General features: G+C 34.0%; 1 protein-coding gene across 16 annotated transcripts in view; it reads right to left on the bottom strand.

Moving 5' to 3' along the window:
- Positions 1-307: 307 nt before the first annotated feature.
- Positions 308-23255, bottom strand: part of EPHA5 (EPH receptor A5) — a 374629-nt gene continuing 351681 nt past the window's right edge. For 15 of the 16 annotated variants that reach the window (XM_058297774.2, XM_058297793.2, XM_058297763.2 and 12 more), the window contains 3 exons: positions 16376-16569; positions 9771-9926; positions 308-2086 (listed from right to left, as the gene is read on the bottom strand). In XM_058297774.2, the coding sequence (XP_058153757.1) occupies positions 1981-2086; positions 9771-9926; positions 16376-16569 (456 nt within the window). In that variant the 3' untranslated portion in view covers positions 308-1980. Of the gene's footprint in view, positions 2087-8315; positions 9927-16375; positions 16570-23255 lie in introns of those variants that run through there. The other variant, XM_058297785.1, reaches the window with a different exon arrangement.

Genomic DNA, 23255 nt, shown 5'->3' with positions numbered 1-23255 from the left:
TAAATCCACTGCTGCCAGACTTTCTCTGGAAATTTTACTAGACTTAATAGAATATACTTGAAGCAGAGTTGTGTCAACCTTTTGTATAGTATGGTGCTGATTATTAGAAAGAACAATATATATTTAAAAATTCTTTAAACCTTTTTTCTTTTTTTCTTTCCTTTTTAATTTTTGTTTGTTTTTGGTCTTGTTCCTCAGCAAAGAGCTACTTCACTGCTTATGTAAAATGTGAGTTTGGTGGAAAGATATTATTTTCCCTTGTTTATTATTGGATGTGCTATACATTCAAATAAAAAAGGACACAGAGTGCAATCAATATAATGCAGATATATTTCCTATGGATTTCCATAATCCAGGCTCTTCCAATATATGATTTCCATTGATAACAATGAGTTGTCTGTAACTCATTTGCCATGTTCCTAACATGTTTAGATTGAGTAATCAGATGCCATCCCATAATTTTTATAAAGGTAACACTATGAAACTTTTGGTAATTTCACTAAGTAGCAGAGTTTTTGTATACATAGAGTATACATAGGACATCTTATATTCTTTAACAAGGCCAATTAAATAATACTTTTGATAGGTTAATCAAAATAATTTTAATGCCATATAATTGAATACAAGAGGAAATTACCAAGAGAATATACGTCCATTCATAAATAAAATTTTTCAAGCTGCGAAATAGAGAAAATTCTGAAGGAAAAATATATATATTTGTTATCATTCCACTGCTGCCTTAGTATCAAATTTTCTAGAGCTGAGCCACAGTGGTTACAAAGGATTAGCACTTAGGGGTAATGCTTAGTACTATGTGCCTGGATTTAACAATATTAACAGGAGCCTACACAGTTAAATCCTTCTACATCCCGCTGAAAATGTGCCCTTTGGTGTCAATTTTGCTTGACAAGATATTTTCTGGGATTCAGAAAGGTGAAATTTCTTACAAGGGTGCAAGATTAATGGCTAGAAGAACAGCATTGTCACAGATACCACAAAATGTTTTTAAAAAGCCAAAAGGGATTTAATCTTATAGACATTTCCTCTTAGTGAATACAGAGATTTAGGAGCTTTTGGACACATTAGCGAAAAAAGACACAAGCTTGTGTTAAATTTTGTTTTACTGCTTTGCCATTTCTCCTATTCATTTTACATTCTGGTACACTTTTTCTTGTATGTTGCTAAAATTAAAACACTAGTAAAATGCAAGCAGAATGCAATGCACACATATGCAGGCCCACATACACACACAAAAAACTCCAACTTAAACTGGTTCCTGGGAATGAAGCAAATTGTACAGCATATACACTTTCATTTCCTAATAGTCTCTAGAAGAGCAAACTAAAAGTAAATATTATAAGACAGAAAAAGAAATATACACCCTGTATTGTACTTGTCCTTGATCAAACAACTTGTTTATATACTAGTTTCTGTATCTTCATGCTGTGTAACAGCATTTTAAAATTATAAAAGAAGGTATCTATTATGAAATAATCTAATCATATTGCTCTTCAGTACACTTATGTAGACAAATAAGACTTGAAGTAAACCTCAGTAAACTGCAGCTTTAGTTAGCCCATGAATGGCTATATAAAACTTCCTTTTAAGTAGATCCTTGGAAATTTTGAAGGAGACTTTCTTAATTCAGTCTATGACGGTGCTATACGTAGTTATGTATTTCAGGTACAAAATTTTGTGGAAGTAGTAGGAAGGATTTTTTTTATTGTTGTAGATAATGTCTAACCTCATGGTCATACTCCATGCAGGTTATGTTTGCTTCATGAAAATGAAGACACTGTGAGGAAGGTAAGGATATTTTTGTAAAACACTGAGTATAAATTCTGTGGCTGAGACAAATGCTCTCTTAGGATTTAGAAATCACTGAGTTTTCCCTTTGTTTCCTTTTGTGTTAAAATAAATCTCAGGGCTTGTTTACAAAGTGCAGAATCATTCACTTAAAGAAGTGACGTTAAAATGAAGTTACAATGGCACCATCCCATTTACCAGCTGCACCTTCATTTCTTGAAGGCTGTTCATGATCTTCTTCTGGTGACCAGCAAGAGTCACTCCAAGCCGCCTCAAATCCCTGTATGAAGAAAGCACACATTGGATGTATGTATTGATTCAATTTGTAGCACACCTCAATATCATGGTGAAAAGGGGGCAAACATTTTGCAGGAAGTAATTAGACTGCATCCCAATTAGACATATCGGGTCCAATTTTCAAAGGTAGACTCCAAAATTTTAGCTCAAAGATCTGTTTTCAGACAAAGAAAAAGTACGTATTTATAATACATATGTGTCTCCCTTTTTGTACATCTGTTTTTAGTAGCATATTGTGGTGAAAAAAGAAATTTGCACATGTTTATCAATAAATAATTTAAAGGGTACAATTTCACTGGATAGTTTTGAAAATGTGGGCCTACAATACACATAAGCACTTTGTATTTTTTACTAAAGAAACACAAGGTAAATATTTTATAAATTTAAAATTTTCAGCTAAGTAGTTGAAGACCAAACTTTTCAAATAACTCATTCTATATGGACAATTTTTATAACAGCTTTCTTTAGGGGATAACAATAACTAACTAACTACATTGCTCCTGTAACACTTACAAATATTTTATTATTTATTTGGAACCTAAAGCTCCAGACCTTTCTTCCTTTACCAAATAACTTCCAGACTCTACTGGCATTTAGAGCATACTAGAGATTACACACTATCAAAATGTCTTTTCAAACAAGATAATTTCCTGCTATTCTTTTTTAAACAAATTTTGTTATTTAAAGGAAAATTAGAGGTTTCTACACAAATTTAGCATATTTTGGAGCTCAATGCCAGGGTCCATGGTTTTAAAATGTTATTTCACTGAATATTTAGGAATTGTATTATCATAAAATATGTGTTAGGTAAATGTGATTCAGATATGTTTGGCAAATGATTAAGAATTGATTATAGGAAAAATTAACTACCAGTTCAAAATTCTAAATGATGAAGATGCTTGTCATATTAGATTTCTTTAGATAATTACTTCGTTGAAAACAGTATGTTAAAATTTTAATATTTTTGTGCTCAGTAAATCCATCACTTTCATACTGTCTTAGAATTTGACACAATGTCATTAGAATCATTACAGGTAAATATGAATTGTTTTGGATAACTCAAAAAGTCTCTTAATTTCAGAAATGTTTAGTAAAAGGTCAACTAAGCCCTATATGTTTAAGTACTAGAAGGAATTGTTTAATGAAGTAATATCTAAGGTAACTTTTACTTTTTATGTTTTCTTGATTTGAGACTTTTAGGAAATGACAAGTAACCTAAAGAGAAGCAACACATATTTATGGAGGAAACATAGTTCTTCTTAAAAAGTGAACATTAACATTAAACAGAAATTATTATAGCTACAAGATACTGGAGTATAATATAAAGGTAATAGTAAAGGAACGCAATTGTCAGCAATACCTAAAAACCAGTAAAAATCCACTTTGATACAAAATTAACATTGTTATGAAATGGGCTTTTATAAATTATTAATTAATTTCTACTAATGTAGAAAAGGACATATGAGCAAACTCTTTTCCTCTTTGCCTATTTTCTATTAAATCAGAGATTCTCAGCCATAACAGTTTATGTTGTAGGTTGGGAAATTATTTATTTTGGAGAGGATGGGGAGTTCCCAGCAATAAAAGATGTTTAGCAGCTTCCTTGGCCTCTAGCCTGCTAGTAGCTGATAGCATTGCACCACTCCCTCTGTCTTGTAGTAACAAGAGAAATTTCTCCAGATATAGCCAAATGTTTCCCAGGTGGCAAAACTTCTCTTTGTTGAGAACTACTGCACTAAATATAAAAATAAGTAACAGTTTTAGATAGCTCTTTCCTAAGTGGCAGAAAAATATAAAACCTTATGAGATAGATTTATTTAAATCTCCTTCTATAGACAAAGGGAAATCACTTTAAATCACTTGCCTAGGTGACACAGCAGGTAGGTAGTAGAGCTTGGACTGAACCTAGACCCTTGATACCAAGAACCATACTCTTAATTTCTCACTACTCTGTGAGATACAATGTGAGCAAAGCACTTCAAACTGCATGCAACTATTTATTAATCTGTAAAATGGGGACTTTGTAGATTTGCTCAAGTATTTAAAATTCTGAAAGAAAGGAGAGAGCTATAGGAGGGAATAGAGCACTTTAACTAAGGCTGTGGTAACCCAATCTACATTTCATGGCAGTTCTAGATTCTGTACTCATACTACTACTAATAGTAACAAAATATCTTATATTTCCAGATGTGAGTATTCATTTGTGTTTATACTTCAAAGTTGGACATAAGACAAAAGAAAATAATTAAAAGTTTAAATTTCTTAGCTTGAAAGCAATCCATCTCTACTAGAGCTTTTAATTAATTAGGAATAAATAGAAGTTTAATGCATATTTTATATAACCATAGGTGATCTGGATGAATTCAGGTTGGGAAGTATGTAAATATAATGATGAACACAGATATAGATAGGTATAGAGATAGGTGTGTTCCTCTCTATGTTTACATAAGTAAATACAAGATATAAGGCTTTATATATATACATGCATACACATATCTAAATAGAAATATTTAAATAGAAAAATTCATAATTGGTATACTAATTATTAGGAAGGAGCATGTGAGAGTAACCATTATACTTTATTCTGAATGATGCAAAAAAAATAACTTACAGGTTTTCCTATACAAACAAAATAGACTTGCTTACATAATACCAAAGCCTTAATTTTAAAAGTATGTGCGTTTGTGTGCATGTGTGTATATGTCTGTGTTCCATATTTCAACTTTTGGTTGTTGTCTCTAAATCATATCAACCATGGTTTGAAAAATTTTTCCCACTGCATTAACTTGCTGTTACATTGAACATAAATAAAAATTCATTCTCTAGAACTGACTTTTACCACCAGAAAGACTCTAGCTCAATGCTTTGGAATATGTATATTCATGATACTTATAAAGTTAAAAAGTGAGTGTTTTGAAGAACAGTATTTGAAAAGTAAATGCAGATAAAGAGTTCATGCTTATAGGTAAGTAAAATCTGTCCTTCTTCAGAACATTTCATACATCCAGATTTGAAGTTAATTTTAATTTTCCAAGTGTACTAAGCATAGAATTTTAGTTCAAGATCAATATAAGATCTGATTGTTTCCTAAGATGCCAATGAAAGGTCAAGCCACTGAAATTCTGTCTTTCTCTCCCTAATTCTTTGTGGGAGAGATACAATTATAAAAAACATTGCCTTTTACTCACTACCAAAAATGATTTATATCTTTAAGCTGTCAAATTAATGTGTATAGATATAGAAAAAATAGTATTATTGGAATGCATATAATGTACATATACCTTTACACAATGTTATTTTCAGTGGAAAAAACAAGAATCATGATCATTTAAACAAGTGAACATCATTCTCAGTGGCAATGTAATTTCTTAAAAAAAATTCTGTTTAATATTTTTCTAATGATATTTTGAGAGTTAAAATTATATTAGCAAAGGGTTTGTAGTAAAGGTTAATGCCTTTATCCAATAGTGCTAAGTGTATTAAATTATTTTCTTTTAAGCATTTTTTCTTAAAGTCTGTGCACTTTCCAACAATTCTCATTTTACTACCTAAAGCACATATTAAACGGGCAAATTAGCAGTAATAATGTGAAAAAAATTTGATAAAAATAAAATGTTTTTCTTCTAATGATAAAGTTGCTGCCCTATTTACAATTATTTAAAAAAAGCATTTGGAATTGATGGGAGATATGCTATATTATTAATTTCTCTTCTATATGTAGGAAATTTTAAAACAAGCCATAGTTTTAAATGTTTCTTCTTTACAAATATTACACTAATTTTATGATGAACATGTATAATTTTAAGTAATACTCAAGGCTGATTCTAGTGATGATGAACTATATTTCAGCCCAGGTTTATGAGCTGAAACATGATGATAATTGCATTATTGCATAAAATATAGTTTGCATTTTATTGACAATGTATGATTAGTTTTAGAAAAGCTATACATACAATGACCTTCCACTGTATGTGATTACATTCCAGGATTTAAAAATATAATTCCATAATATCAAACAATGGAAAATATTGATATTATGAATGCTAAATGGCAGAAAGAAAAAGGTAGGAAAAACAAGAGGTGCCCGGTGGATGTTCAAAAGACAACTTTTGATTATTCAGGATTTATTTTACCCATTGCTGATGATTCATTCCCTTACTCATTCTTCTCCCTTCTACTTTACATATCTTTATGCCATGTCATTGGTAAACAGTTCAACTAGTATTGTCTGATTAGGAGAAGGGAGAAGATTGATTAATGAATATCTACCAAATTTCAATCTTTATTCCTTTCACAGTTTTTGTCATACAGTTATATGTTTGGCATTTTTTAATTAACTTATAAGAATCCTGATAATCATTATATTGTGTTCTGTATAAGATAAACATATTTATCTTTGGAAAGAAGATTTAACCATGGCATGATTTGCAATGGATGAGTTATTGCAAGGGCTAGGACTTGGAGTTTTAGCTTTATTATGTAAAACACAGAGGTTGGTAAGTCATTCTCTCTGTACTCTATTGTACAATAATTATGCATATTAAAATTTTTATAAGAAATATATTTGAATAAATATCCCCAACTTTAGCTCTGGATTTGATAAACCTTCATGCTATATTATAATAAGGCCAGTATAATGTATTAATTTCTCAAATTTCTGAATAATCAAAAGTTGACAGTACTGGTCAGAAAAGAATTTGAAAGTACATCTGCTTTTCTGTTCTTAATTCATATCATGGCATTCAATTTACAACTCACTTCAAGCTTGTAATTCCCCCTATCAACACTGTACATAATGCATTGTACATATACACATTAGTCCCGATGGCACCATTACTACAACAGCAATTGTTCCAATATGAATATTGTACACAGAATAGCAGGGCTTACGCATAAGAAATAGCAGACTGAATGTTCAAGGTTGAAAGTCACTTTCATTGAACATGCTTTGATTTTAAGTTCCTTATTGCTTTCCCATGTTAAGATGTAAATACATGTGCTGGGAAAAATTCATTAACAAATATAAATAAAACTTCATGAAGGAAATTTTAAACCAAATTATGTGGTTCTGAAAATGTCTTCTTTTTCTCATCCTTTACTATACAACCTATGAAAACAAATTTGAGAACACCAATTTTTACACATTTTTCTTCTTTAAGTATTTGGGAGTGTGACCATTTGCATTATATTAATTGATTTTAATATATTTAAAGCATTTATTACAGTTATGAATGTATTCTTCCAGCTTCTGGTTTCTTTAATGACCTTGCTAAAATTTGGCCAATAATTTTTATTATTTTATGTAGTATTAAACAAGCTACATAAATTAAAATTTAGATATGGGGTAGAGATCATGTGTGGAAAATCACTATCAGGGTGTTTTATTAGCTTGCCTTTCCCTTTTGCTGATATCCCAGTTCCCTTGGTCATTAGCTTTTAGAAATGGCTAATTATTTTGATGGCCTTTTTTATATTCTTAATCAAACAGGTAACTTCTTACTACCTATTATGTGTGTTAACCAACATAATGTTTTGATAAATATGACCTTACCAATTAGGAAAAACTGGCCATAAATACGTAAAAAAGACAAACTATGTTTAGAGGTAGGGACTATCCAAACAGTTTCACTGGGTTCAGAGTTTTATTAAGTGGTCCAGCAATCTGAAGTAATTGACATAAGGAAATCAAGGCAGTGAAATATTCTACGAATAGGAAGTTGTTGCTAAGTCTCCTAATTTCACTTTATTCTCCTAGATAGAGTAAATGAATTAAAAGGCAAAATACTGGAAAGAAGGCAATAGAGCAAAGAGTCAACAAACTATGAAAGAAATAAAGATAGGAATAAGAAAATGAACCAAGTAGAGAAAAAAATGACCAGAGCTCAATTATTGGAGAATAGTAATGAGATAGTGAAGCACGACCATAAGAAGACAGAAGAGGTTATTAGGAGCTTGAAAAAAATATGTAAAATGAAGGAAATTTAGGGAGGTGGGGGTGGATAGGAAACATAAAGAGAAAAGAATTAAAAGAAATAAGAAAAAGTAAAATTATAACAGAAAAATATACAATATATTTACATTATTTTGGGGCCCCAAAGAAATAAAGTGAAACATGGGTAGTTAATTCAAATACCAGTATTTTGTGATGGGAGAGGCAAAATGGTAGTGGCTATATGAATATGTATGCTATTTTAATAAAAAGAGAGACATTGTTTAATGCAAATAATTTTATTATATATGTACAAGTAATCTGACATTGGGTAGAAGAAATACCTACAGTATCATTTTAATATAAAATGACAAATTAACTTAATAAATTAAAATGACCATTTTTACTGAAATTAAATAGCAATCATGTAAAAATAGTTTTAAATTATAAGTACATTTTTAAGTTTACTATTTTAAATATAGCACAAATGAGTTCTTTGAGTGCCCAAATAAATAAAAGGCAAAAATATATCATGATTTAGTAGATATGATTTCATGGTGGTTCTGACAATGGGATTTGGTAATTAGGAGACTGAGCTGAGTAGTGATTTTAGGTGCTTTCAGTTATAAGCGTGAAGGAAGAGAAATGCTGAGAGCTTGACATTAACTAGTAATAAATGGTGGTACCCTGTTCCCTTTTGTGGGGATGGACAGTGACTTCAGTGAATCAAAGAATGCCATAAAGTAGAGATGGTAAGAAAGAAATGCTCAATGTGCATATTAAGTGAAGTAATGGAAGGACGACTCTGGTTTAGTACTTTAGGATATTCTACCATTCCTAATACTTACTCAAAATAATATTTTTAACCTTTGAATTTATAGTTAATTTGAAGTAAGTTGTCATTAAATTCACAGGTTAAAACATAATATTAACTAGAATCTAGAATGTTTCATAAGGAACCACCATTACGACACATAATTTTCACAAATATTAGGATAAAATGATTACACATTCAAAGTGTATGATAAAGTACAATTGACAACCTTAAAGAATTTTGTACTTAACATTAGTGACTTTAATTAAGATTTGATAAATTTTGTCTTAACCGTGCAAACAGAAAAGGGCACAATTGGTTCCACTGAGATTGTACCAAATAACAAATCAGAGGCAGGATATAATATATTCTTGGACTACAAGAATATAAGATGCACCACTTAGAGATTAAATGAGATTCCTGCCCGCTCAAGCTTTGTTGAGCTTAAGCGGGCTCAGTTGCTGTTACCTGGGCATTCATCACCAACAGCCAGAATTTGAGAATGTGTTTTGTCATTTTATAGGACTAGCCACACCAATTGTGCTTACAGTTTGTTTTGGTTTGTATTTACATTCATATAACATAGGTACTGGTATAAAAAACTTTGCCAAGAAAACATCTTTTCCACAACACAAAATGCCAGTAATTTTGCCAAGGAATTATTATTCCAATTATTCAAATACTCAAATGCTATTTATCTGAAGAAAAGAAGCAAAGATACTGGCAATAAGTAGCATTAACCATGCAATTGTTAACAATACAGTCTAAAAAAAACCAAAACAAAACAAAACAGAAGAGGTTCCATGAAAACTGCTGCACATAGACAAAGTTTAGCTAATATTCTTTGCCCTCATCCAGATTGGTATATGAACAATTTTTTTTCATCCCAACAATTATGTAAAAATTATCAGAAAAATTACTCACTCCAAGGTCACCTGAGCCACAGCGTCCATTGAACTATATCCGTTTTCCATGAAAATCTCTGTATATCGGCCCATTTTGATTGCTTCTAGCCATTCACCTACTGATCTGTAGGCCCCAGATCCCAGAGGCCCGTGTTCCATCAATAAATTAGATACTCTGAAATACATAAAATATCAATATTAAAATTAAAATTTTAACTTTTATAACAAATTTCATTTTAATTAATGTTAGCTTGTATTAATGCAGCTGTGGGCCTATAAACATTGATGAGAGCAAAATATACAAATGTTAAAATGAAAGAAAATAAAATTCAAAATTCAGAAGAATATAAATTCAGCCCATTGAGATTTTCTTTTACCCATAATTTTTAAGAATTTGTAATGGATTAATAAGTAATCTTCCTGTGAAACAACATTAGCTAAAAATTTCCCATAATTATTTAGATGTATTTACTTGCTACTACTGTTCTATTTGTAAAAGTGATACAGAAAATGCTACCAAATATAGGTATGTAGGATTAATTAGTATAAAGTCAATTACTTCTAAACTTTGCTAGAAGAACTCATGATCATTTAATCCAAACTATCAGGAAATCCAGAAGCTATCACTTATTTTATGCTCTTACATAAGAGATGTTTGTTAATTCACTTATAAGTGTTAGTACCTGGAAAACAGTATGTAATCCCAAATGCATAAGAACACTGAATAGAATCAACAAAATAATGAGACGCTTAAGTATACTAAATTAATCCCCTCTGACCAATAATAAAAATGATAATGATGATTCTGATGTGTAATTTTATGTGTCAACCTGGCTAGGTCACAGGGTTTAGTTCTTTGGTCGAATACTGGCCTCGTTGTTACTGGGATGCAATTTCATATTTGAGATCAGCATCTACAATCAGTTGACCTAATTAAAGGATGTTACCCTACATTATGTGGGTAGGCCTATCCCATCAGTTGGAAGTCTTAGCTGAGGTTTCCAGAGATCAGAAGCTATTCTGCCTCAAGACTTCATCCTCTACTTCTTCCTGAGTTCCCAGCCTGAGGAATTGGGACTGAAGAATGCAATATTACTCTCAATGGGTATCCAGTCTCCAGTCTCCAGTCTGCTCTATTTATTTGAGATTGCTAGCCCCTACAGTCATGTGAAGCAATTGCTTATAATAATCTCTCAGTGTATAAGTTTGGGATATAGATACATACATCCACATATACCTATATATACACATATATTCTATTGGTTCTGTTTTTCTGGAGGATGCTGACTGATATGATTATGAAGAAAAAGTTGGTGATGATTTCTAGAAATGAATCATAAGGAAATTATCAGGGAAAAAAAAAGCAAAAGGCACAGGTACACTATTTTGTTAATGAGAGTAAACATTGAAAATAATTTAAATGCCCATCAGCAGGAGTGTACTTAAGTAAACTTCAACCATAAGACCTAAGTCACAAAGAGTTATTCCATTTACATTTAAACCTATTCTCATCTGGTAGTTTCTTTTAACACCGTTCTATGAAAATTTCTCTGGTTAAAGTAAAAAATGACCCTACTTTGCCAAAATCTGTGGACATTTGTCAAGCCATAATATGACCTCCCAGAAACATTTAACCACTACCCCTGCCACCTCTGTCTTGCACACCCATCCAATATCAACCTTTTTAGAATCACTATATCACTATTTTCTCTTTCTTGGTTACCATAGCATTGTATACATCTGGCTACTCCTCAGTCTCCTTTGCCTACTACTTTTTCCTTTCCAGGTTTAAAATTTAGAGAGCTCCAAGTCTTGGTCTTATATCCTCCCTACTCAGACTGTCACCCCACTCTAATTTAGGTGACTTCGTCCACTTTCATGGTTTCAAATGATATCTATATACCCCAAATTCTCAAATTTTTATCTCCAGCTTTAGTCTCACATGTATCCATATTCCTATGTCATGGCTCCCACTTTTCATTGGAATATATCACCCCTAAAATGTCAAAAACCACAGTCCTCAACTTCTCCATATCCAGCTTCTCTTGGAGTGCTTCATTGACATCCAGTCCAGTCCCCTCATGTAACCTATCAATGGGCATATATCCATTTTACTTCCAGTACCTTGCATATCTGGACAGCTCCATCTCATTTGTCACTGTCTTTTTTCAGGACAACATATTTCACCTGCACAAGTATTGTAGCCTCCTAGTTATTCACCCACATTCTACTCTTACCCCTCCTTCAAATTAAACAAGTCACTTCTGAAGTTTTAATTTTATTTAATATCTATGTCTCCTAATAGTATATTAACTCTTTAAGGAAACCAGTCTAGTCCAAATTGGTAGATGCTGTATACTCAGGACCCTGTCTACAGCATGACCCAGAGTAGATTTATTGATTAAAAAATGTATATCGTGTAGTCATTTGTAGCTATTAAGCATGATGATCCAGGTGAATTAACTTTAAAAGACATCAAGAGAGTTGTATTAGTCAGCCAAAGGGATGCGATGCAAAATACCAGACATCGGTTGGTTTTTATAAAGGGTAGTTATTTGGGGTAGGAACTTACAGATACCTGGCCATAAGGCATAAGTTACTTCCCTCACCAAAGTCTATTTTCACATGTTGGAGCAAGATGACTGCCAATGTCTATGAGGGTTCAGGTTTCCTGGGTTCCTCCCTTCCAGGGTCTTGATTCTCTCTGGGTTCAGGGTTCCTCTCTTCCCAGGGCTTGATTCTTCCTGGGCTCAGGTTTCCTCTCTTCTTGGGCTTGCTTCTCTTTCCTCTGTGAGCTTACTTCCCAGGGCTCTAGTTTAAGGCTTCAGCATCAAACTCCAACATCAAAAACCCCAACATCAAAAACCTTCCAACTCTGTCCTTTGCCTTGACTTTTATCTGTGAGTTCCCACCCACCAAGGGGGGTAGGGATTCAAGTGGGGACTCAACACCCTAATGACATGGCCCAATCAAAGCCCTAATCATAATTTAATCATGTCTGGGTATAGAACAGATTACAAACATAATCCAATGTCTATTTTTGGAATTCATACCATATCAAACTGCTACAAGAGTATACCGGATGGAAGTACCAATTAACAAAATAGTGCACAAGGTATAATCCCAAAGTTTGATAAAAACTTCTGCATATGCATATAAGGAAGATATCTAGTGGGGTACACCATAAAATATTATTAGCAGATATCTCTGCACAAACAGGGAATTTTTCTCATTTTATTTTAAAAATGTTTTTACTGCCTTCATTTATTTTTACAGTGAACATTATAACTTTTATAATGAGAAAGAATAAGAAAGCTATTTCCATTTTGAAAACAACTGTGAACCACTAAGGTGGACAAATTTAAAGTTAGATTTATAAACTAGAAAAATTTTAAAGTACTTTATATAAGTTGTTTCACCAGTTTTCAAATATAATTGGTATTTCTATGCCCATTTTACAAGCATATTATCTGAGGTTTACTTGTCCAATGTCATTTTTGCATACTAGTTCCTTGGGATGCAGAATTTATAAATAAGACAAATAACCTTCCTCATGGAGTTTACATTTTACCTTATACTGAGGCAGTAGACAGGAAAAAAGCAAAATAAATAAATAATATGCTAAAGCAGAAATATTATAAAGGGCAGGGAGAGAGTTGTAGTCATAAAATGGCCTTATTTAGAAAATGACATTTGAGTAAAGAGCTGAAGGAAGTGAGAGAGGGAAAGTACTTTCCAGGCAGAAGGAACAGCAAATGGCAAGGTCTGAAGGGAGACTATACTTGATATTTTAGAAAGAGGAGGTACTGAAGAAAAAACAGTAGGGTTGGTTGTGTGTTTTCCTTCACTCATGTATGTTTGTGGAAGTACAGGCAGAGAACAGGTAGAAAGTTGAATTTAATAGTTTAATCACTTTGGTTCTGATTTTCCAGAGTGTTGTGGGTTTAATTGTGTTCCTCTGAAATGATATGCTCAAATCCTAAACTACAGTACTTATGAATGTGACACTATTTGGAAACAGGGTCTTGGCAAATGCACATACTTAAGATAAGATCATTTTGGATTGGGGTGGCCCCTATATCCAATATAAATGGTGTCTTTATATGATGAGGGAAATTTGAGCATGGAGACACTGACACAGAAGGAAGAAGGGCATGGATGAGTTATGCTGCTACAAACCAAAGAATGCCTGGTGCTGCCAGTTGCTAGAAGAGAAAAGGAATGAGTCTACCCTGGAGGCTTTGGACTGAGCATGGCCTGGCTCACACCTTGATTTAGAATTCTACCCTCCAGAAATGTGAGAGAATAAATTTTTATTTTTTTAAGCCAGCTAGTTTGTAGTACTTTGTTAGGGCAGCCCTAGAAAACTAATACTGCAAGTTAGTTTAGCAGACATACAAAGGAGTAATGACAATAAAAGATTATGCGGTTTAATCTGTGCATGGACTAAAGTGACTTGTGTGTAGAGTAGGTGAGGGATTGTGAAAAGACAGCTGAATCAATGGACTTTTGGTCCTAGTGGGGTCAAAGAATTGTTGGAGGTAGAAATATAGAAGGTGAAAGTTGGAGAGTAGTATCTTGAAGTTCAGATGATCAAAAGTTGCCGTTGAGGGTAATAACAAGGTCTAGAATATGACCACAGGAAGGAGCTTCCAAGGCAGATTACAGAAAAAAAAAAAATCATTGGGGAAGAAGATTTCAAGGAATTGAGAGATAATGAATTATCATCTATAAGAATGCTGAAATCAACCAAGACTTGTTACACGGGGGTTAAAATAAAATGGCCCCCAGCATTGCCTTTTCCCGGGAGTGAATTTTTTTTCATAAATGCCAGGGACTTTTCAAAAGAGAAAACAATTAATCATAGGGAACTTTCAAGGCTCAATAAAATTGCAGTTTGAACAATACTTAGACACTTAGTAATAAGTCAGTTTTAGCCCAGTAGAGACAGACTATCAGAAATGGATAAGTATATTGTACCAACCAAGATACATCTGTTCCCATTTGTGTAAGACCTCCTATTTAATAAGAAACTTAAATGCCATCAGTCATTGTAACTTCTCACTTGGAAATCTTCTAAGTGCCTTTATAAGTAGCCATGACCAGATGGCTACTGAGACTCTCAGTCCGATTTCCCTGGTTTGAGATCTCTCTGCTTAAAGAGTTTCACTTTCAATAAACACTTTAAATACTTTAATTTGTATTTAGTAAATTGTTTCTTCTGATTCAGGTAAGGATGGAGAGAGGCAGAAAAATTTTTTTGTTGTTTTTTTTTCACATACGAACTAACACCTTCCAGATTTGCAATTGGACGATGACTAAAACAAGGAGAGGGTAGTAATTTGTATGGTCTTAAAGTGAAATGAAACTCTCTACTTCTTTCTTCTCTAATAAGCTAAATCCTTTACACTACCTATGAGAAAACATGAAATTTTTGGGGGAAACTCTAAACTGCTTTCAAACTTAATGATGATGTTATTTTACTTTTAAAAAATTAGAACATTAAGAATTTCTTTTTATGATTTCCTTCTCCTTATGTCTATTTGTGAGATCTTACCTCAAGCAACATAATTCATACAAGTGGATGAGAGGAAAACTTCACATTTTACATGGCAATAAACAATATAAACGTAGATATTTAGGGACCAACATAAGGAATAGTTGCTAATAGATCCATTCTAGTTGCTACCACAGAAAGTTAATGATGCCTGAACAGAGGTTGAAGTTTTATTCCTCATTTGTATTTAAAATGACTTTTTGCCTAGTAAACAAATGTTATTTCAAAATCATAGAACTTATATAACTTTATCAACAAACTGTTTCTTATTCAGTTCCTGCTAATGATAGTCAATTTATTTCCTGGCATGATACTGTTTCTTGTAAAAATAGGCAACTGCTTCAAATATATGACAAATACAAGCCGGTAAATTTTCAAGTACTAAATCAAATTGGTTTATTTTTTGAGAGCACAATTTCTTAATTTTTCAAATTAAAGAGGCAAGTGGGCTTTACAAATATACTACATAATTTAAATGCATTGATGTGCTATTCAGAAGAGATAAAAAAAAAAGTGCTCACTTGCTAACATTCCTCCACAAGATAAGAGAGTTATCAGACTTTTAAGTTTTGTTCAAACTGCATATGAAATGGTTAAACAAATATCTGTGCACAACTGTACAAGAGCAATAGGATTCTTCAAGGAGTAGTCAATGTTCATAAAATCTGATAGACACGAAAATGAATTCTAAAGGAGTTGAAGAGTAATTATGGTTAAAACTCTCTGATTTAAAATACATCAGTGATTAATTGGCTTCTTCCTTGTATTCTTATTCCTACCATTCTTCATAAAGCATGAAAATACATACATCTGCATGTTATTTTTTATGTTATCTGATCTTGGCTATAAAATTCACATTTCTTTGAAACTGAATTGCTACTCTGTTAGAATAGGTTTAGATACTTTAAAGTATAATTTAATTGCTCACATTGCTTTCATTATAAGATAGTAACATTATGCAAAAACCAAATTCAAATAAATTAACCTCATATAGATTAACATATATATTTGTGACAGCAATCTGAATTAGCTACATTTGGGAAAATTTCTCAGGTTTGGATTTATACCTGCTTGATGCATTAACCAGGGTCTTCAAACTACTTGGGTTTCGTATCAGCTTGTCCAACATATTCACTATTTCATCAAACTTGGGCCTGCTATTTCGATCTTTCTGCCAGCAATCCAGCATTAATTGGTAGAGAGCAGCAGGGCAGTCCATGGGGCTTGGCAAACGGTAGCCTTCCTCTACTGCTTTAATCACCTGTATGAAGCAAAGCAGAACCCATCACAGGCCCTGAGTTTAGTAAAGCATAGCATGAGAAATTTCCACTATTCAACTTTCATCCTTTTTTTGTTCTCATTCTCACAAATAACAACCAACATAACTCTCTCTGAAATCCTGTCATTCCTTTCTGCTGCAAAATAAAATATTAAAAAAGCAACAAATATAACTATATTATCACAATATAAAAAGATGGCTTTTCTTCACATATTATATAAATAATATAAAATAAATGGTAGGTATTTTTATTTAAAATCTTGGTGAAGGGTGATCTGTAAACTTAATTGACATAAAAATACAGAGTTCATGTTTTATTTATCCTTACATTCTGGAATCAAATAGAGATTAAATTTTCTAGTGATTTCTCTGAAAAGTTAATGCTTTTTAAATGAAAAATATGTGCAGAGTCACATTTTTTAAAGTAATGGAACTGTAATTTTACTTCAAAAGAGACTTTTGGATGGTAAATGATGGATAACTCAAAGGCTGAATTAGCATAACTGTCTCATGTATCATTTAATAATGTCAAGGTTTGGTTGTTTATTATCATCTACTGATTTCTATCAGTAATTTGGACTGACAGTCGAGTAGCACAGGCATTACAACTGTCATTGATTTTAACCATAACTACACAACTATAAAGTACCTGTTTAACGGTGAGGTTTTTATGAAAAACATTTGAAATAATGCTGCGACCATCAAAATATATAATCCCATACCAGATTCATTTATACTACTGAATACAATAACACAGGTTTTATTCAATTTTAAAATCCAAATATTTAAGTGATAACAAAAATCAAGAATTGGGAACTTATTTCTCAAAGCCCTATTATGAATATTTCCTTAATTAAGTTAACTACATTTTTCACAAAATATTAGCACTGACTTGGAAAATGGAAAGAAAATATAATGATTACAATAGGAAATTTACAAAGATAACTTTGAAGACTTGAAAAGAAACCGGACTCTATAAGATATAGAAAATGGCATCTGAACAAAAGCAGCAGCAGATGAAAAGAAGGAGTGGCAGATCTAAGAGATTTAACATGGATAGAGGGTAGAGGTAAGGAGCATTTGAAATTAAGTAAGTCCAAGCCTATTACACTGGATGGTATTGCTGTTAACTTCAGGTAAGCATGTGTACAGGGGTAGAGGATGTTGACAGGTATCATTTGGGGCTTCTTTTATTTGAGGTGGGTAGGGAACACCCAGATGGCAATTTGGAGGAATCTGCCTAGAGCACAGGAGGAATTTTGGTTGATAATATAAACATGGTCATCAGTACTTGATTACAACTTTAAGCCAGATGTAGCTTATATCACCCTGGAAAAAACATAAAATAAAACTTCCTGAGAAACGCCAATGTTTTAGGTGCAGACAGACATAAATGTCATCCGAGGACTCTAAAAAATACATGGTCAGATAAATAATTGTATAACCGGGGGCAAAAGAAGAACTGAAAATCAACCACCACCTTTGTTAACTTACTTAATTCAAAAGTAATGTAAAAAATGAAAGGTAAACCACAGAGAAAATATTTTCAAAAACTATAACAGATGATTAACATATCTAATGTATTAAAAGTTTGTGAACATTGAGGCAAAAAAACAAGTCACCAGCAGATTAACTAGCAATAGGTATAAACCACCAATTTACAAAAGAAAAACAGGTAAAATTTTGAGACAATGCTTGTCCTAAGTTGAAATTAAATAATAAAGGAATAAAATGTATGATTTGCATTCATATATTAATGAATGTTCATTTATCTATTAGTTTATTTATAATACGATTTCCCAGTGCTGATAAGGATAGTTAATCTCTTTAGTAACTCATACATACTGTGATAGGTTGAATTAGGTACCCCAGAAAAACATATGCTTAATCTTACCCATTCCTAGGGGTTCAATTGTAAATAGGGCATTTGAAATTATTTTCAGTTAAGGTACAGCTATCAGAAACAGAATGGGTCTTAATTCTATTACTGGAATCTTTATGGAGAAGGCAAAAGAGGAGAAAGCCACCAGTGAAGAGAAGAAGCTGGAAGTCAACAGAAGCCAGAACAGTAAGACATTGCCATATGCATTGCCATGTGGCTGAAAACCAAGGATCCGAGAATCACTTGTATTCATTCACAGTCTTTACCTTGCTGATGCCTCAGTTAAGGGCTTCTTCTAGACTCAAAACTGTGAGCCACTAAATCCCTATTATTTAAACCAACCCAATGCATGATATTCGTTTTAACAGCTTGGAGACTGTTACCAGAAAGTGGGTTGCAGCTATGACAAATACCTAAAAATGTGGAAATGGCTTTGGAATTAGGTAAGAAATACAGGCTGGAAGAATTATGAGACGCTAGATAGAAAAATCCTAGATTACTTTGAAGAGACTGTGGGTAGAAATATGGACCTCTCTGATGAAGACTTAGAAGGAAATAATCAAGGCGTTATTGAAAACTAGAGAGAAGGCAATGCTTGTTTTAAAGAGGCAGTGTGTTCTGATGTCAGATGGAAGGCAGAACTTAAAGTGATTAACTTGGGTATTTAGCTGAGCACATTTCCAAGCTAAGTGTGGAAGGTGCAGCCTGGTGGAAGGTGCAGCCTGGCTTCTCTGCAGCTTTTAGCAAAATGTGACAGCAGAGGGGTAAGCCGAGAATTAAACTCCTAAGCCAAAAGGTGTCAGAAATTGGTGGCTTTGAAAATTTTCAGCCTATCCAGAATGTATGTCCTGACTCTAGGGCTCTATGAGGGCCCTCTCTGAATTTCTGGGAAGTAAGTCCCCAGAAAACAGGGTTTCATGTGAAGGTTTAACTGAAAAACCCTTTCCTGAAAAGGGTGTGGATGAACATGGATCCAGACAGACATCTCAGAAGAAGACAGGATTGGAAATGCAAGTTTCCGAGAAGGAACAGTGGAAAGTCCTATTGTCTGATGGTTTTAAACCCTTGAAAAGCATGCAAAGCCAATGAGGGTTTTTCCAAATTTTACGAAGGGAACCACTCCCAGCCTGGACTAAAAGAGACAGAGAAGGGACAAACTGAAGGAAGAGTGACCTCAAGGGCAGAATGATGGAAGCAGAAGTCTAGACTGAAAAGATTTCCTCAGGTCAACCGAGTGGCCCATTCATGAGTGTGGAAATGGTGGGTCTGATTCTGCACTTTCAGGGGCAGAGGATTTGCCCCTGTGCTGGGAGGGAACCGGCCTTGTGAACCTTTGTACAGGAATATTGCTGTCACCCACATGGCTCTAAGATGGTGGGGCCTATAATCTAGCATTTGCAGAAAGTCTGGCCACCATCTTAATGCTTAGAGAAGTTGGAAACTGTGCTCAGAGAGGGTGGGACCTGTACCTAAGCATTAGGGGGAGGATGGCTACTTGTGCAAATACTTTGAAGGAGTCGGCTGCTGCTCCACTGGACTAGAAGATGAAGCATCAATCCACACATGACTCTTAGAACTTGAGGTCAGGGTTTCACAGATACACAGACAGAAATTTTGCCCGATAAATGAATTTGATAAAACTGTATTTACCATTGTTACAGAAATGGTTCAGAGCTTTTGGGATGTTGTAATGGAATGAGTGTGGGAAGAACATGTCCTGTGGGAAGTACATGTCTTTTTGGGGTCCAGAGGGTGGACTATGGTAGATTGAATTATTTACCCCAGAGAATCATGTTCTTAATCTTATTCCACTCCTGTGGGACACAAATAGGACTTTTGTAGATGATATTTTTAATTAATGTGCAACCAAATAAATCAGGATTACTGGAAGCCTTATAGAAAATGCCACATGGAGAAAGCCACCAGGAAGGAGAAGAAGCTGAAAGCCAATTGAACGGAAAGAGAAAGGAAAAGAAATCCTCATGTGCATTGTCATGTGACAGAAAAGCGAAGGGCCTAAGTATCACCAGCAGCCACAGGTGCTGACACCTCAAACTGGACTTCACCTAGTGTCAAACCATGAACCGAAAGATTTCTGCATTTAAGCTAACTTGCTTTATGGTATTTGTTTTAGCATCTGAGAATCAAAGACATATCAAAATTAAAAGTCATTATTATGAATAGTTTAAATCACTCAATTCTTTTGATATGCATTGGAAACAATGATTCTTAATCACTTGAAATTTGACTTATTTCATGATGTTCTTTTCCCCAAAGCTGCTACTAATTAGTCTATTTTGTCTCTTTAACACCTATTTTTTTAAGAAAATATTGCTTTTTTCAATAAGCAGCTACTTTTCATATGTGGCTATGAAATCAATAATTTAAACCAGTTCACTAGTTTGTTTTGTTTTTTTTTTCTCTCCCCGTCCTTGGCCCTCCCCCCCACCAGCTGTCTGCTCTCTGTGTCCATTTGCTGTGTATTCTTCTGTGTCCACTTGTATTCTTGTCAGCGGCACTGGGAATCTCTGTCTCTTTTTGCTGTATCATCTTGCTGCATCAGCTCTCTGTGTGTGCAGTGCCACTCCTGGGCAGGTTGCACTTTTTTCACGCTGGGTGGCTCTCCTTATGGGGCACGCTTTTTGCATGTGGGGCTCCCCTCTGCAGGGGACACCCCTGCATGGCACGGTACTCCTTGCACGCATCAGCACTGTGCATGGGCCAGGTCATCACATGGGTCAGAAGGCCCTGGGTTTGAATCCTGGACCTTCCGTGTGGTAGGCAGGCACTCTATCCATTGAGCCAAATCCACTTCCCAGTTCACTAGTTTTCAAACAACTTAAGTTATTTGATCTAAGAAGTTATTTCAAGGATATATAATTAGTCAGTTTTATTTTCAAGCAAATTTATATTTAAAGATAAGAGTTAAATTTAGAACTTGGTCCAGGAAATAAATTAATTGAATTTAATTCTAGACTCACCTTCAGAATTTATCTTTAAAATAATTTTACAATAAATTTAGATTTTATACTTTTTAATTTTGAAGTAAATGAATCTTTATTCTTTCTTTGATAGTTTTTGGAGAAATGAATAGCATTAGCATTCTGGTAGTTTTTGAAAAGCTGGGAAATCTACCAAATTTACCAAAGTACAATTTGCATATTCATTTTACAATAAAATTTATGTATAACCAAATGAATCATAACCTCACTTGACTTCTTTTTCTATTACATTTATTCATCTGGGTGATGAGGTAAACAAAAGAAAGAAAGAGAAAAAAAAAAAAAAGGAACAGATAAAGGAACCGGAAATTTTTCAGACAATCTGGCACCAGTTTATATCTGAAATATTATTATAAACTATGCATTTTCTTGGCATTGGCATGTAGATCAATATCCTGAACTTAAGTTAATGAATGCTGCCTCTCCTTCCAATACATGAAGTCCCAACATTGTGCTACTAATATGGCATCACGCCTTGAGGAATCTCACCAAACACTTGTTGGCAAGTTGGTTATGTTGGGATCCTACCATAATGTGTCAGTGGTTCATCCTGTCAAGTGTTTATATCATATGTCTCTTCTGGGACTAGGTTTGTCTTTCCTGCCCACACATCCTCAGCCAGTGCTATTAGCGGGTGTCTTTGGAATGCTTGATTTGCAAGTACAGAACCCCCCACAGCATATCACAACCAGGGTCTTTGTTTTACAGTGAGGATGTGTGTTAGTATCACACTTTTAGTGGTTTGCTGATAAATATTTAACAACTGGATTTCTTGGAAGAGGAAATGAATTTGTAGCATTGGCAGTTTAGGTGGTATAAACACTCCCTCCATGTCAATTTGAAGCTTTTAACATGCTGCCAACCAGGTAGAAATTTTCAAGCTGGTATAGGCTGGTTCCAGCACACCATTGCACATAACTAACCATCTAGAAGCAGAAGCAGCTGGCTTCATAGAATGCAGGAATGGCTTTCTAAGGGTGCAGCTGAAGCACTACCTGAGAGGCAACTCTCTGAAAGGACTGGGTTCCTTTCTTCAGGATGCAGTACTGGTATGAAATCAGAGACCTCTATATTGTGCTATATTCCCTGTGTCTCTTGCCAAGGTACACAGCAAGGGTTCCATTAAATTAACAGTTATTCCTAATACCAGGGCTCTCTGAACTACTTGTGCCCAAGAACCAGCAAAAGAGAAAGAGTAGTCATCATTAGGTCAGGAATAATTGCTATTGAGAAGCAGGAGATGGCTGAACTACTTTTTACAAAGTGCCATAGGGAAGAATAAGTGTGGAATCCAGGTGATCCCCTTAGGATCCTATTATTAATCTTTTATGACAACGCTGGTCTGAAAGCCCACTCCTCCAAGAATGGAGGACTGGTTCATACCATCAGATAAAGTAATATAACCTGCCAAGGTGATGGGTGAGGGTAAGTGAAATTCAGGAGGCATAGTGGAACAGGGATAGGATGAGGACCATGTGTGATCCTGTGCACAGCTGAAGTTACAAAGAGTATAATTTGTACTCACTTCTCTGTTCTGAGTATCCCCTCAGGAAAAGAAGCTCACAGAACCATGAAGGAGATTTTTTCTGCTAGGGTTGGATTGTGTACCCCAAATCTTAACTCCCAGTCCTATGAATTGTGACCTTATTTGGAAGTAGGGTCTTTGTAGATATTATTAGTTAAGGCAGCCAAATTGGATTAGGTGGGCTTTAATTTAATATGACATGGGTTCTAATAAGAAGAGGGAATCTGAATATAGAGAGAGGAAAGATGGTCATGTGACA

This window comes from Dasypus novemcinctus, chromosome 1 (genome assembly GCF_030445035.2).
Source record: "Dasypus novemcinctus isolate mDasNov1 chromosome 1, mDasNov1.1.hap2, whole genome shotgun sequence".
Classification (NCBI taxonomy): domain Eukaryota; kingdom Metazoa; phylum Chordata; class Mammalia; order Cingulata; family Dasypodidae; genus Dasypus; species Dasypus novemcinctus.
The sequence above is the reverse complement of the archived record's forward strand: the minus strand, read 5'-3'. Positions and strand labels throughout refer to the sequence as shown.